This window comes from Cyanistes caeruleus, chromosome Z (assembly GCF_971803275.1).
Source record: "Cyanistes caeruleus chromosome Z, bCyaCae1.hap1.1, whole genome shotgun sequence".
Classification (NCBI taxonomy): Eukaryota; Metazoa; Chordata; class Aves; order Passeriformes; family Paridae; genus Cyanistes; species Cyanistes caeruleus.
In genome coordinates, this window is record NC_141732.1 from 5337509 (window position 1) to 5353116 (window position 15608).

A 15608-nucleotide genomic window follows, 5' to 3' on the forward strand; every position below is an offset into this window, starting at 1 on the left:
AAACACATTGATACTTTGAAAGCTTGTGCCTTGATAGAGAACATGCTGTTCTTTGCCCAGCTCTTCCCTTCTCATCAACGGGTGCCTATGCCATGGGCTGTAGCTCTGCAAGGCCAGGACAGAAGCTCAAGTGTGCTCTCTGTTGCGTCCCCCATTTGTTTTCCCATACCCAGGCAGCTCACATCAAGCAGCTGTAGGGCTGAAGGGCTGTAGGGCTGAGGGAAGGAAGAAGGACACCTCAGCACGGAAAAGCATGTGCAGGGCCCCAGACCCCCTTGAGTAGAGCGCTTTGGTGCCCCAGAGGTTTACAGGAGGGAAGCCTTAGGAAGCCTTAGTGCCATTTCAGCCCTCCTTTCCTCTCCCATGCCAAGTGATGGCCTGGAGCGGGGGACAAGCAGGGACTGCTCCCTCCTGCTGCCCCGCCATCAGCTGCAGCTGGCCCTGGGGGACACCAGGTCACGGGGGACAACATCTCTACAGGGCAGGTGGGCTGGGCTGGGGCAGGGCCCCAGTGTGAGGGGGAGAGCCTTGGGCCGCTGGCAAGCAGCACAGAGCCACGAAGGCCACAGCTCGGCCGGAGCGCACAGCTCCGAAGGCACCGTCTGCCTTAGGTGCGGTGTGGCAAGGAAAGGAAGCTGGCAGAGCTCTGGAGGCTTTTGGGTTTTTATTGCCAGTCTTGCTGAAATCCAGGGCAGAAACAGAGCCTCTTCTGGCTACTTCATCATCTTCACCTTCATCATTCTCTCCTCCGGGTGGCCTGTTCAGGCTGACAGCTCGTAGCACGTGCATGCTCCGCTTCTACTGAGTCCCAGCTTTTGCTTTGATAGCTTCATTCTCACTATGACAATTCTCTCTTTTCTCCTAAAAGGCTACTCCTGAGCTTCCCTACAACAACAAAACTCTACTCTTATCTAAACATTATTGAAGCTTGCTATGCTCTAGCGTCCTCACTAAAAGCAGCTAAGGTAAGAAACGGACAAAACCTTAGCTGAGCGTGGCTCAGCTCCTCATAAAGAGCAGCGGATGGCTGACTCTCTGCCTAAACACCATCCATCCCTAGCTGCCGGCCAATAGAGGTTGTGGTGGGCGCAAGGGGACGCCAGCGGCCAATGAGAGATGTGCACCTTGGGGGCGGAGCCAAAGCCGAGGAGGCGGGTAGGGCGTGGAAAGGGGCAGAGTCACATGGGGCGAGTCAAGGGGAAGGGGGCGTGGTGAGCGTTGTCTCCACACGTGTTGTGTCCCCCGCAGGGCTGTGACTGGAGGGGACACTCGGTGACCCCTGATGGCCCTCATGTGTCACCTGCAGGGCAGTAAACTTACGCTCTAACACCACCCTGAAAACCAGGCCAAGGTGCTGAGAGACACATCCAGTCATAAGAAACTCAGGCGGAAATCTTGGTCGAGTTACTTTTCCTTCGAGGCGCTTGTGAAGGGTCTGCTCTGTTTACCAGCTGAAAACTCTGATTTCTGTCTTAAACTTAACCCAAATCAGTTCATTGCCACTTGTGCGTATGGACACTTGATTTCTTTGCACTTTTTACATTGAATCCCTGGTGTTTATTCCCTCTGTGTTTCCAGCCTGCCTCACTATCCCCTACAAGGAGGGATAACATGATTTTGGGGATCCGAAGGCAGAGGGGTGAGGTGTTGATGGCCTGGCGGTCCTGATGAGCCCACCCCACTCACAAGGGGTGTCATTACCATGGGGATCCCATGGAGAGGGGGTGTAATCACTACAGGAGGGACTCAGAATTTGGGGAGGTGTCGTAGTTTTAAACTAAGAAAATTACTTATTTCTTGCTGTGAGATATGGATTAGAAGAAGAGCAAAACAGGCATAAAACTTAAAAGGAAAAAAAAAAAATAATTTATTGACAAACTACAATAATAAGAACACCACAATGAACTTCCAGAAAAACCTTTTCATCTTCTATCTACCCACTGGTTTTTTGTTCACATGATAACAGAGACAAAAACTTTGGAACTTTGATGGTTAAAACAGTCCCAATTCTTGCTACAGTCTTTTCACCAGTCTCTGTAGAGAAACAGAAGTTTCTTCCTGTTAATTTATGGAGTTTCTCACAAGAAAACTATTTTTGTTATAGTTTTCCATTGCCCTAATGTCAGCTGCCCAGAGCTGCTATTATTAGAGCCCACTCCTCCCATTTTCACATCACTCTGAAGTGAGTATGAGCCATGAGCCTAGGGATAGCATTTTTAAGGATAAGTTATTCAAAGGCAAAAAAAGTCTTCTTCATCTGTTTCTGTGAGCTTCACGAAAAAACAGTTTTCTCATTGCCTCTCAAGGCTTCAAATCTCTCAGCACTTCACTATACCATAATTACTCTACTTTTTACTCAAAATTTACACTTTGAACACTTTATTCTTCCCTAGATACTGTATCATGAATTAAAGGAGTTCTTTTCAGGACTTCATTGTCCATCTCCATAGTTTTAACAGAGAGATATTTCAGCTTAATTAAAGCATCTGCTTAATTCTCTACCTTTCCTGAATCTTCTTTTCTTTCCTGTCACTGGTAGTTTATAAAGTCTCTTTTCATGTTGATCTCTCTCTCTCTCTCTCTGGATAAAAAGATTAATCCGCAAGTCTCATCTGAGTAATAAAAGAGTTAAAATCTTGCCCAGGCTTTTGTAGATGGTACGGTGATCTCTGCCGAACAGGAGCTGGAGCCGTCTGCGATGGAAGGTTCTTCATAGCTGCTCTGCAGAGTGTGGTCGCTGTCTCTGCTTGCTGCAGGTCCAGAGCCTCTCTCCTTCTTCACTCGGCAGTTTCTAGTGAATGTAGTTACAGCAAAACCTGCAGCCGAGCCAGAGATGGGCCCAGCCCGGGCTTGGGGAAAGCCTTCCCCAGGCCCTCCCCATCTCCCGGCCAGGAGACAGAGCAGGCCCGGCTCCCGTCCCCGCCCAACCGCATGGCCTGGGCAGGGAACGGGAGGCCTGGAGCTCTGCCACCCTTCACAGCCAGGAAAACAAAGAGAACCAAGAGAGTTCTGGTTTTACACTTTAAGGTAGGGTTCACAAGTTGATCTCACTTTTCAATGGCCTAAACTGCTGTCAGTTCTCAGCAATGACCGATAATTGGTCAGGAGCAAAGACTCCAGGCAGTTCCCAGCAACTCCAATTTCCTTAAAGGTAAAGTAACTCCATGACAGGAGGTTAATGCTCCCGAGTGTCCTGATGTCCTGTGTCCCCCGTGGCCTGACCCCCAAACCGGGGGTTGCCATAGTTCTGGGAGTCCTACTGAGCTCAAGCTCCCCTCAGGAATCAAGTGTCCCAAACCTGTGGGTGCTGCAAAGTTCAGGAGACAAATAGGAAAAGACAGGATCCTGGTTGTGGGGGTCCCACAGCCACCCCAAGTGTCCCAGAGGTCCTGCCAAGCCCAGCATGCCCAGGACAGAGGGTCCCATGGGGGTCCCAGAGCCATTCTTCTGCTACCCCAGCAGGCAGGAACAGCAGCCAGGGGGCCAACATTTGCCCTTGCTTCCACCCATTTGTTCTTGGGGAAGCCACCACACCCCACAGGGAAGCCATCGCCCGCAGCCCTGTGTAAGAGACGGTCCGAAGATTCTCCCATTTGTCTCACGACTGCCGCAAGGAAAGACCCTGAATATCACCAGGGACTCGGTACAGGGGCTCTGGCCTGCTTGAGGTGGATGTTTGCCAAGTGATTGTTTGCAGGTGTGCTGGCTGTGCTGACTTGGTACACTGACCTCGTTCCTGCTGGCGTTACTTATTTCTTGCTGTGAGATATGGATTAGAACAAGAGCAAAACAGGCTCAAAACTTAAAAGGAATAAAGGAAGTTTATTAACAAAACTACAAGAATAAGAACACCAGAATAAACCTCCAGAAAACCCTTTTATCCCCCACTACCCACCATTCCCTTGTTCACATGACAACATGGAGACAAACAACTTTAGAACTTTGGTGTTTAAAACAGTCCCAATTCCTGCTAGAGTCTTTTCATCAGCCTTTGTAGAAAAACAGAAGTCTTCTTCTGCTAATCTGTGGAGTTTCTCACAAGAAAACTATTTTTCTGTTATAGTTTTCCATTTTTTCTGATGCCAGCTGCACGGAAATCCTGCCACCAGTTCACTCTTCCCATTTCACATCACTCTGAGGTGTGTATGGGTCAGTGAGTCTAGGGATGTCATTTTTTAAGGATGAGTTATTCAAAGGCAAAAGTTCTCTTCATCTGTCTTGGTGAGCTTCTCTGGAAAACAGTTTTCTCATTGCCCTCAAGGCCTCAAATCTTCACTTCACTCTGTTCCAGCACCTCACTGTATTACAATTACTCTCCCTTTTGCTCAAAATCCACACTTTGAACACTCCATTCCTCCCCATATAGTCTTTCATGAATTAAAGGAGTCTTTTCAAAATACTATTGTCCATCTCCATAACTTTAACATAAAAATATTTCAGCTTACAAAGCATCTCCTTATTCTCTCTTCCCCATCTAAAACTTAACTCTTTTCTTCATTGTCTTCTTCATGTTGATTCTCTCTCTCTCTCTCTCTCTCTCTTGAAAAAAGGAGTAATCTGTACGTTTTATCCAGGTAGTAAAAGAATTAAAGTCTTGGAAAAGCTGCGAGTGTTCATGGTGTGAGGTTTCAGTTCAGCAGCAGAAACTGAAAACTAAGCCAGGCTGGCCGGCTCTGTTTCTCCCCCCGCCGCCCTCTGCGGCCTTGTCCAGCCTGGACGGGGGGAGGAGGCCGAGACAGAGCCTCGTTACCTTGTCAGAAGCCAGAAACCCAAAGAGAACTAGAGAGCTCTGGCTTTAAATCTTCAGGTGGTGTTCAAAAGTTGATCTCACTTTTCAATGGCCAAAACTGCTGTCAGTTCTTAGAAATGACTGATAATTGGTCAGGAGAAAAGACTTCCATCAGCTACCAGCAGCTTCAACTTCCCTAGCTCCCAAAGCTATCTTAAAGGTAAAGTCACCCATGACAGTGATGAAACTTAAAAGATGACAACCAAGGCAAATCAACAGATACACTGCTACTGTGTGAAGAGGAAAGAGACTTGCAGATTCACTTCAAAGCTGCACGGAAAGCTTCTCTACTTTTTTCAGTTGCTTCAAATTTTAAATGGCAAAATATTGGAATACTTCAACTTATTTTTCTTAGTTCTAGAATAAAGACAATCAAAAGCATATCCTGCTTCCATGAAGTGAAGCAGAAGAAGCCATTAGACTAAGCCAAATTGTGTTTAGAAGGCGGAGACAGCCTTAGAGGTAAGAGGAGTGGAGAGGTGTGGCAATTGGGCATGTGGGCACCACTCAAGGAGCATCCAGTCCATAAGCAGCCCCTGGCTGTGGGTGTCTGAGCACACAGAGTCCAAATGGAGTGAGAGCTTGGTGGGGAAAGTGCTGGGGGGTGAGCTGTGGGTAGTGGGGACCTGTTTGATGAGCTCCTCCGTCCAACTGGTCGCTGATAGGTGTGGCACGTTGTGTGCTATCCAACAGGCGGCAACAGCAGCTGGGCCAAGATGTGGGAAGAGGCCAAGCATGCAGCAGAGTGGGAACCATGCTGTAGGCCTTGGCGGCAGCCCACACCTGTAGGGCATGAGGTTGGCCCAGAGGGTCCCTGGAGTGTTTGTGGGGTGAAAAGGGAGGAAATGAGGAGCAGGGAGGAAGGGCCAGATGTCACTAGGAGAATGCCATTATATGCCACTGGTGACATATTGAGAAGAGAGTGGGAACAAAATCGTAATTCGTGCAGATCACCCTCACATCTTCAGAACCAGAGGCCACCAAGAAGGACTGCACATCTGCCTCCTGGTGTTGTCCTGAATGTGACTTCATTACCTGATGTACATTACCTGGGAGTGTCTCTCACCAGCCCATGGGCATTCCCCAGTTCAGGTTCGCAAACCTGTTCACCTCAGCCTATTCTTTGGGCCTCTGACAGGGACTGTCCAGCTCAGCTACTACACCATGGAAGGGAAGGGAGCCACCCAACACTCTGCATATTTGAGAGTTTTCTTGCCAGGCCGGTTGAAATAAATGTATGAAACAAAGTATCCTCTAATTCTACATCTTCATCATTCTGTACTCCAAGTGACCTCTTCATGCTGACTGCTTGTGACACAGGTATGACCCAGTTCCACGGCATAACAGCTTTTCCTCTCGCAGCTTATATAGAACTAGGAAAATACATCCATTTCCAGAAAAGAAAGCTCAGAGATACCTCTGTTAATAACAATTTATTCCAAGGAAAACAATCTTCCACTATCTCCATTTTCTAAAATCTATAGCTCTAAGAAGTTGCTCCCTATTTTCCCTAAATTATAAACTAAGCATTTGAGAAAAAAAAAAACGAAAAACGGAGGTATGAACTAAAAACAGCTAAATGGACAAATTCCATACAACAAAAACTTCCAAACAAATGAACACCTCCTTAAAAAACTGAATGGATGGCTGACTCTCTGTCCAAACACCATCCATCCCCTTTGAACTCCTTGTGGCTGGCGCGGCACAAAGGCTTCCTCAGGCGCAAGCCTCTCCTCTCCGGTCTTCCTGCGCTTGCTTGGCTGAGAGGATCAGAGCAGCCAGGCTGGAGGCAGGCTGGCCTGAGGTCACAAACGGATGCTGCCCAGAGAGAAAACAAACAGGAAAGGGAGCCTTACTTTCCAAGATGACAGATTTCTCTTCAGCCTCTGGCACTCAAGCACCATTCCTGGGCTAGCAGCAAGACACAGCAAGAGGAGCCAGAGCAGCCTCTGCCCCTGCGCCTTCCTGCGCCGCTCACCTGGCTCAGCCAGGCCCACGTGGCCCACAGTCCCCTTCATCCCTTCCTGCGGCTGTCCTCAGCTCCCAGGGCTTCTTGCCGCTTCCCTTTTGCTTACCTGCAGGAGCTCCTGGGCAGACCAGCGCCTGTCTTGGTCCGCCTGCAGGCAGCAGCGCAGAAAGTCGCGCAGGAGAGCCGAGTGGTGCCTGGGCTTTTGCAGTTTTGGGGGCCCGTTCCTTTCGATCAGTTCAAAAACCTACGAGAAAGGCAAGGGGACAAAGCTCAAGCTGCTCCTTTCCTAGGCACAACAGCTCTCTCCACACACAGCCCCCATTGGGAAGCTGCAGCTTACCCTGAACTTGGGCTCCCTCTGGTAAGGAGCTTCCCCTTCCACCATCTCCAGCCCCGTGATGCCCAGGGACCAGATGTCCACTTTGGGGCCATAGGCTTCTCCTCTCACCACTTCTGGTGCCATCCAGCTGGGAGTGCCGACGCTGGAGTGGCAGCTGCTGCACTCAGGGCTGAGCCGAGCACAGAGACCAAAGTCAGCTGAGGAGAAAGACAAAGCCTGTCAAAGACAGCGACCGCTGGCAAACCAGCCACAAGCATTGCCCATTCCAAGCCTGACAAGGCCATGCTCGATCTTTTTCCGGGCTGGAAAAGCTGCGGTGCTCTGCTTCCGTGTGGCTGCAGCCGGGGAAATCAGAAAGTTCACTTGAGAACTGCCCTCAGCATGCTCCTGCTGGCCAAGCAGCGCTTCTGGGCGACTGGCAGTCACCCCAAAAGCAGCCCCACAGCACATACTGGCTACGCTGCGCCTGACCGGCCATACCCACCCAATTTGACCGATCCGTCGGTGCCCATAAGAACGTTGCTGCTCTTGATGTCTCTGTGGATGACTCGGCGGGAATGAAGGAAATGCAGACCTTGCAGGCACTGAGAGAGAAAAGAGGGAGGCAAAGGGAAAAAGTTCAGGCCACCAGATTTCATGCCACAAGAAAGGAAAGGGCTGGAGGAGGTTGACAGCTTTCTCAGGGAATTTGTGAGCACAGCATCATGCTGTCAGCAAGAGGAAGAGTTTTCTGCTTCAGCACTCTTACAAGTGTTTTCTGTCTTCTGAAGCAAAGGCATCTGAGCTTCCAAGAGCCCCTCCTGCCTTTGGTAGGAAGCACGGGACTTTTGGCTGTATCTTTGACTGGACCAGCGGCATGGCAAAGATTTTATTGGCAGAGCTGCGGCAGCAGAGGAGGAAGCAGCACGATAGACCTGTTGCAGAATCCAGTGCCATCTGGGCTGCAGTGCTATCCTTTGAAGCTCAGCACATCCCTTTAGCTAGAAATTCAGCCAGCAGCACACTGCCTTGGAGCAGCAAGGGGCTCAGGACAGACAGACACGCTCCAGGCAAACGCAGAGAGGCAGAGGTGCCAAGAGGAAACAAGTGAAAGCAAGCGAGTGAGCGAGCACGAGCGTCAGAGGACAGACGCCACGTAAGAGAGTGAGAAGAGAGCCTGGACAAGTGCGGGGACAACGGCAGGCAGTTCCCTTCAGATGCTCGCTCTTCTCCTGGTGTCGTGACAGCAGCACCAAAACAAAGGTGTGAGCAAGAAACCTCTGCTCTTCTTCCCCACCGGCTGACAAGGACCATCCTGTGCAGGCCAGGGCCGGCACAGGCACCATCCCTCACCTCCCGACAGACAGCGCCTATCTGTCCTTCCTCCAGGTACACTGCCCTGAGCACATCGAACAGCGTGCCGCCGTCCATGAACTCCATCGCCAGCCAGAGTTCCTCGTTGACCAGGTAGCTGCAAGAAGAAAAAGCACGGCATGGAGAGAGAGCAACGGGCACAGCTCAGTCACCCGAGGGCCTGAGCCTGGCTTTTGCCACTGCTCTCCAAGCTACATGTGCCGGAAGAGATTCTTGCACACCAAGGGCAACCTTCTCCCATGTGCTGGACACGACTAGAGAAAGCACAAGCAGCTCTGCTTTGTGCCCCTGACCAAAGGGCTTGCTCATTTCTGCCTTGCACTATCTGAAGGAACGCTGACATGCCAACAGCCCAACCTGTCTAAGTAGATGACAATATTGGGATTCCTGTTGTCCCTCATGGCCACGATTTCATTGACAGCCAGCTCCTCGGAATCCTCCTCTTCCAACATCATTTTCTTGATAGCCACCTAAAAGGACATAGAGGACAGCTCACTTGACCAGTTGCTCCTTGCAACAGATCACAAGGAACACGGAGTGAGTGCTTGTGCAACGACGCAGCCGAGCTCTACCAAACTGCCTTGTTACTAGACAGCAGAGCTTAAGACAAGCACCAAAGCCCGTCCCAAATGCAGCATTCTGCACACTGAGCCCAATCTGTGCTTCTGACGAGCAGCCTCTGCTGCAGAGACGGAGCGGCCGGCCAAAGCTCCAGCCACGGTTGCCAGCAGCGGGGGAAGCACTCCGGAGCTGCACAATCCGCCGGGGCTGCTGACCCTTTACCTGTTTGCCTGTGCTGGCGTCCAGGGCTCTATAAACAGCTCCAAAGCCCCTAGAAAGAAAAGGGCAGCAGAAAAAGCCCTTTAGTCCCTGGCATTGAAAGCCAGTCTAGGCAGGGGATCTCCCCACGCTGCCTGCTGCACTCTTTCCAAAGAGCCTGGCTGCAGTGTCTCTTCAGCCAAGAGCACATCAGCCCAGCCGCCCTGGGACCTTCAGGGTGTCCAAGAGAACACTCGGGTCTAACATGAAGACCAAGAGCTGCTGCAAATCTCCAAGGCACACACGCACTTGCTTCCAAAGCAAACGCACAAGAAAGTGGGGCTCTTAAGGCTGTGTGTCTGTGTGTGTGTGTGCGTGTATAAAGTGGACAAGACAGACTTTGGAAACACTGTCTTTGAGAACTATTATCTGGCAGCTCTTGTTTGGCAAGGTGCTCTGCTGGCCCATCAAGCTTGCAGGGCCAGCAGATCCTCCAGCTCCTGCTCCTTGCCACAAGCAAGACACTGCCAGCACCAAGTTGTCTTGGATGATGCCATCTGCTTGCTCTTGACTCGGCAGTCGTGAGAGGTGGCAGGAGGAAAAGCCAGCGCTGGACCGTGTTTGGACTTGGCGCTGGATATGGCAGCAGTGAAAGCCCTGGCCCACGCTGTTGTACAAGGAGCAGACCTTGTCACGCTTACCCTCGTCCAAGTTCTTCAAGGGCCGTGTATTTGCTCCTTGGCTCACCCGGGCTCACAACGCTCCCTGAAAGACAGAAGCAGTGCAAGGCGCACTGCAGAGACGCCGCTTCCCAGACCATCCAAAATGCAGCCCCCACTGCCAGTCGGCAGCTTGAGAGCTCCCTGGGGCCGAGCCACTGGCTAAGTGCCAGCCTTGTGCTCAAGCAGAAACAATCGCTGCCTGTGTCTTTGCCGCAGAAGGCAGCTCAGGCAGAGGCAAGCCAATCCCATCTGCCTGAAAGAACAGCAGCATTCTACTCTAACCCGCCAGAAATGCAGCAGACGTACTCAGTCTCATCAGCCTCTGCTCCTCTCTCGTCTCGGCCGGCTGGGCGGGGCTGCCGGACCCAGTGCCGGCAGCTGCGGGAGCCTTTTGGGGCCGTGGAGGGACAGCAGCTGGGGGCTTGATGTGCTCTTGCTCCTCTTCAGCCTCTTCCTCCACAAGAGAGGGAGCCAGAGGAGGTGCCGACCCTGCCCTTGAGCCCTGCAGACAGACAGCAGTGAGACACACTGGCAGCAGCCAATCCTTCAGGAGCTGCTTGCTCTTCAGCTGCCCAAGCACCTGGACTAAGGGGAAATCCTAGACTTTGATACAAATGGCATTCTGAGCCATCCAAAGCCTATGGAGATGGCTGAATTGGGTGCTCCTCCATCTTGCCATGCATTTCATCTTGCACCCCGGCTACAATCAGCAAGACACCTTTTGGGCTGCCACACTTGGCTTTCCTCTCTTGGAAGGCTCTTAAAGGGAAAACTAGGAAAGAGCCAGTGCTGCCTTTGCTCCCGCTGATGCCAACAGGCAGCTGGGCTTTCCTTCAGCCTCCCCGCCTGCCGCTCTCCACTCCAGTGCAACAGGCCAAGCTCACAGCTTGCTGCACAATTCTTACACGCCAGCAAGGTCAGAGGCTCCTTTGCCACTCACTCACCAAAGGACACGCTTGTCTCCATCCACGGGTGAAGTGACCTGCAGCCAGCAAGGGGAAAGGAAGCAGAGGCCCTCAGAGAAGCGCCTGTGCTGGCGACTCCCACCAGACAAGTCAGTCCCAACAGAGAGCATTTCCCTTCCCCAACATCCCTCCCATCTGAGGGGACCAAGACCTCTGTCCCACAGCAAGCAAGCAAGCAAGCAAGCGAAGGACAAGGACACCGTACTATGCTCTGTCTACATTTGGATGTCTTTTGTCAGGGGAGAAATAGAAAGAGAGGCATGGAAATGCCAGTTGTTCATTAACAGCCAGAGCTTCTGTTCTGCCCAGAAGCACAAGCAGCTTTTCACATCAATTGCATGCAGGGATTCCCATGCATTGGCTGAAGACACTAGCCCAGCCAAGCGGCCCCAAAGGGCCCCTCAGCTGTGGCAGCCCTCTGCTCGAGCAGCCCGGGAACAGCTCCCGGCTTCAGCAGCAAAGCCTAACTGGCTTTGGAGTTTGCGCTTGGTGGCCAAGGCAATCGCTCTCTTTGGCACACCAGAAAGGCTCAAGCCACACAGCCAAGGCTTCTCACGGCAGGAGTTGGAGCAAAAGACGCTTTCCCTCAGCTCTGGAGAGAATCCCGGAGTTTTTACAGGTCCTACTGAGCATCTCTCCTTCGAGTTTGCAATTTGCAGCTTGAAGCAGCAAGCTGAGGAAATGACAGACTGCGCTGCCACGCGCTCTCCCGTGGAGAGAGCACGGCCGCAGCAGGTTCCAATGCAAATACTCTCCACCCTGCAGCGAGTACAGACACCCCCTTTGCAGCCGATGCCCCTGGCAGGAGCTTTAGCAAAGGAAAGCTGGCATCTTCATGGCAATTTTGTTGCCAGCTATACTGGCTCCCTCCATGGGCATAAGGAGCAGAGTGAAGCACAAGGCAAGGAGATGTTCCCTCCAGGAGTGAGCTTTCCTTACCTGTCAGGTGAGCCAGGAAGTAGCCAGAATATGCCACGGAGAAAACACTGCAAACCACGGCACAGACTTGCTCGATCATTTTAGCAGTGCTGTGTGGGTTTGCACAATGCGCAATGGCACCCAAGGGAAATAGCAAGACTCCTCTCGGGGTGCAGGCCGTCTGCTGAGAACTCCTTGCTCACAAGGGTCCTCCTGCAGCGAGCCAGCGAGCGCAAGAGCTGCCCTGGAACAACGGGGCCTTGCGCGCACCGGGACAACGCCGCGCTGACGGCACTGTGACGTGGCAGCGCTCCCTTGACCTCACAATAGCAGCAGCTCTGGCTTTGCTGCCGTCGTTGTGCCCGGCAACCCAATCTTGTGTCCAGCCGAGGCAAAAGAGGAGCCTGGGAAATTGCCCTCAGTCATAAAGCAGCCAAAGAAATCCTTACAGGGCGTGCCGCAGTGCTCCAGGCTTGCTGGGGCAGCTCAGCAAATGCAGCCATCCTGCAGCTCCCTAGCCCAAGGAGAGGCCTGGGAAGGAAGAAGGATGTCAAGAAAGCAAAGCAAACCCCACTTCTGGGCCCCACGGCTATGACTAAGAGCAAGTGTGCTTCTTCCGGCTGGCCTCTTAGTTGCTTCTCAAAAGCCGAACTTTTGCTCTGAGAATTAAACCCTCTGATCTTGTTTTCATAGTTTTTACCCACTTTCTGAGGATATTATCTATAAACATAGATGTTCATCCATTCCATTAAAGATATGCCTTGTAATAGATATTTCTCACGACCAGTGTGGTTGGGAAGGCAGTAACCTACCTATCCAAGCCCTGGTCGTTGTCGAGGATCACTAAATACTGAAACAACGGAATAAATCTCTTTCTTTTTTTATCACACATTGAGCTGTGTTTGTGGGAATCATTCTGTGTCCAACATCGACACCGAACTTCTTCCATGACACGTGGGGGACAAAAGAAGCAAAGCAAATGAATTTCCAGCAGTATTGCAGTGCGCAGCTGCTTCTTGAGCACGAAGGTGCCTGCTGACCTTTGCTGTGACTGCGCTGGGAGCCCGAGCTCCATTTGTGGCAGGGAGGTGTTGGCTTATCTCCTGACACCAAGCTCCTCTCCTCCCTCGTGCCATTTCTCTGGCAAATGAAGGGCAGAGAACACCCAGAGGAGCTGTCTGCTGATTCTCGGGCTGCCTCAGTTTTGTTGTGTTGGAGCTCGGGTAGCAGCCACCGCTCTGCAATGCCACGCAGATGTGGAGCCCAAAGAAGGCCCCTTTTGAACGGTCCAAATCCCCACTCTCACAGATGTTTGCCCAGGCTCCATGCTCCCTGCAAGATTCCTTGCAGACATTTGGATGGCCACAGCCCAAAGCAAAGGAGATGCTGTCGTTCCCTTCTCTGGCAAAGGCCCGAGTTAAATGCAGGGGGCAGCTTCATGGACTGGCTGGGAGAGGGGGAAAAAGGGAATGCAATTCAAGTGCTCTGGAAATCAACTCTGCTCCCGGTGGAATGATGATCTTAGGCTTAGCTTACTTTCCTGCTGACTCAGCCCAGACACATGCCCTGCTGCTGGGGGGCAGCACAGTGTCTTGGAGGAGCTTTCCACTGGGCTCTTCACACTTGGCATGCTGAGGGGGGCATTTGAAACTTTCAGCAATTGCTGAATGGCTTGGCTCTACCCTGCAATTCTAGTGCTGCAAATCTGCAGTAGTTCGCCAGAAGAAATGGATCCTCCATTTGAAAGCATCTCTTTGGCCCCAGTTTCTAGGTGCTGCGCTGACCGAGAGACGGGACTCTAAAGGAGGGCAGCTAAAAGTAGCTTAAGCAGGAAGCTTTGGCTAAAGGAAATGCAAGGCCGAGCAAAAAGAAGTCCGAGGTTGATTGGAAGTGCAAGCAGAAAAGAGGTTGAAGTGGTTTCTTGAAGTGCTTGAAGTCACTGAAGTCATCTCTTGATTTCAAGGTTCAGATGATGTCCCATTGCAGCCCCAAGCAGTGAGAGCCCTAAGTAGTGAGAACCCCAAGCAACAAATTTCCCATCCCTTACAGAATCATTTGTGTTCCAAAACCACATGGTTTTAAACACCTTGATACTTTGAAAGCTTTTGCCTTGATACAGCACATGCTGTTCTTTGCCCAGCTCTTCCCTTCCCATCCACGGGTGCCTATGCCATGGGCTGTAGCTCTGCAAGGCCAGAACAGAAGCTCAAGTGTGCTCTCTGCTGCGTCCCCCATTTGTTTTCCCATACCCAGGCAGCTCACATCGAGCAGCTGTAGGGCTGTAGGGCTGAGGGAAGGAAGAAGGACACCTCAGCACGGAGAGGCGCATGCAGGGCCTCAGACCCCCTTGAGTAGAGCGCTTTGGTGCCCCAGAGGTTTACAGGAGGGAAGCCTTAGGAAGCCTTAGTGCCATTTCAGCCCTCCTTTTCTCTCCCATGCCAAGCGATAGCTTGGAGCGGGGGACAAGAAGGGACTGCTCCCTCCTGCTGCCCCGCCATCAGCTGCAGCTGGCCCTGGGGGACACCAGGTCACGGGGGACAACATTTCTACAGGGCAGGTGGGCTGGGCTGGGGCAGGGCCCCAGTGTGAGGGGGAGAGCCTTGGGCCGCTGGCAAGCAGCACAGAGCCACGAAGGCCACAGCCCGGCCAGAGCGCACAGCTCTGAAGGCACTCTCTGCCTTAGGTGCGGTGTGGCAAGGAAAGGAAGCTGGCAGGGCTCTGGAGGCTTTTGGGTTTTTATTGCCAGTCTTGCTGAAATCCAGGGCAGAAACAGAGCCTCTTCTGGCTACTTCATCATCTTCACCTTCATCATTCTCTCCTCCGGGTGGCCTGTTCAGGCTGACAGCTCGTAGCACGTGCATGCTCTGCTTCTACTGAGTCCCAGCTTTTGCTTTGATAGCTTCATTCTTACTATGACAATTCTCTTTTTTCTCCTGAAAGGCTACTCCTGAGCTTCCCTACAACAATACTCTACTCTGAGCTAAACATTAATGAAGCTTGCTATGCTCTAGCATCCTAACTAAAAGCGGCTAAGCTAAGAAAAGGACAAAACATTAAATTTTCCTCTGCGTGGCTCAGCTCCTCATAAAGTGCAAGGGATGGCTGACTCTCTGCCTAAACACCATCCATCACTAGCTGACGGCCAATGAGAGGTGGGCAGGGTCCTTTAGGCGGAGCCAAAGCCCAGAGGGCGGTTACAGCGTGGAAAGGGGCAGAGCCACATGGGGCAAGTCAAGAGAAAGGGGGCGTGGTCAGCATTGCCCCCCCACAGGGCTGTGACTGGAGGGGACACTTGGTGACCACTGATGGCCCTCGAGTGTCACCTGCAGGGCAGTAAACTTACGCTCTAACACCACCCTGAAAACCAGGCCATGGCGCCGAGAGCCACATCCAGTCATGAGAAACCAAGGTCGAATTCTTGGTCAAGTTTCTTTACTGTAACGCACTTGTGAATGGCCTGCTCTGTTTACCAGCTGAACACTCTTATTTCTGTCTTAAACTTAACCAAAATCAGTTAATTGCCACTTGTGCTTACGGACACTTGATTTCTTTGCAACCCTTTACACTGAGTCTCTGGTGTTTATTTCCTCTGTGGTTCCAGCCTGCCTTGGTTTCTCATGGGTGTGCCGAAACAGTTGGAATTTTAACAGAGGTAAAGACTCAGAGAGTGGAAAAAAAGTCATCATCTAGAAGTCATCCTAAGTGTTAGACTGTGCTTCCCTTTTCTCCCACCTGTAGGTCAAGCCTGCCCAAGGAATCCAAACCCATTTTCATGGGTGTTAGGACGGTACCC

General features: G+C 51.7%; 1 protein-coding gene across 1 annotated transcript; it reads right to left on the reverse strand.

The window, feature by feature from the left end:
- Positions 1-6203: 6203 nt before the first annotated feature.
- LOC111942145 (serine/threonine-protein kinase PAK 3-like) lies at positions 6204-12086 on the reverse strand. Its single transcript, XM_023945333.2, has 11 exons — positions 11837-12086; positions 10877-10914; positions 10239-10434; positions 9912-9975; positions 9235-9283; positions 8809-8921; positions 8431-8548; positions 7583-7682; positions 7099-7295; positions 6865-7002; positions 6204-6607 (listed from the first exon to the last, which is right to left on the reverse strand). The coding sequence occupies exons 1-11, from the start codon at positions 11913-11915 to the stop codon at positions 6506-6508; spliced, it is 1194 nt and encodes a 397-aa protein (XP_023801101.2). The 5' UTR covers positions 11916-12086; the 3' UTR covers positions 6204-6505.
- Positions 12087-15608: the final 3522 nt, after the last annotated feature.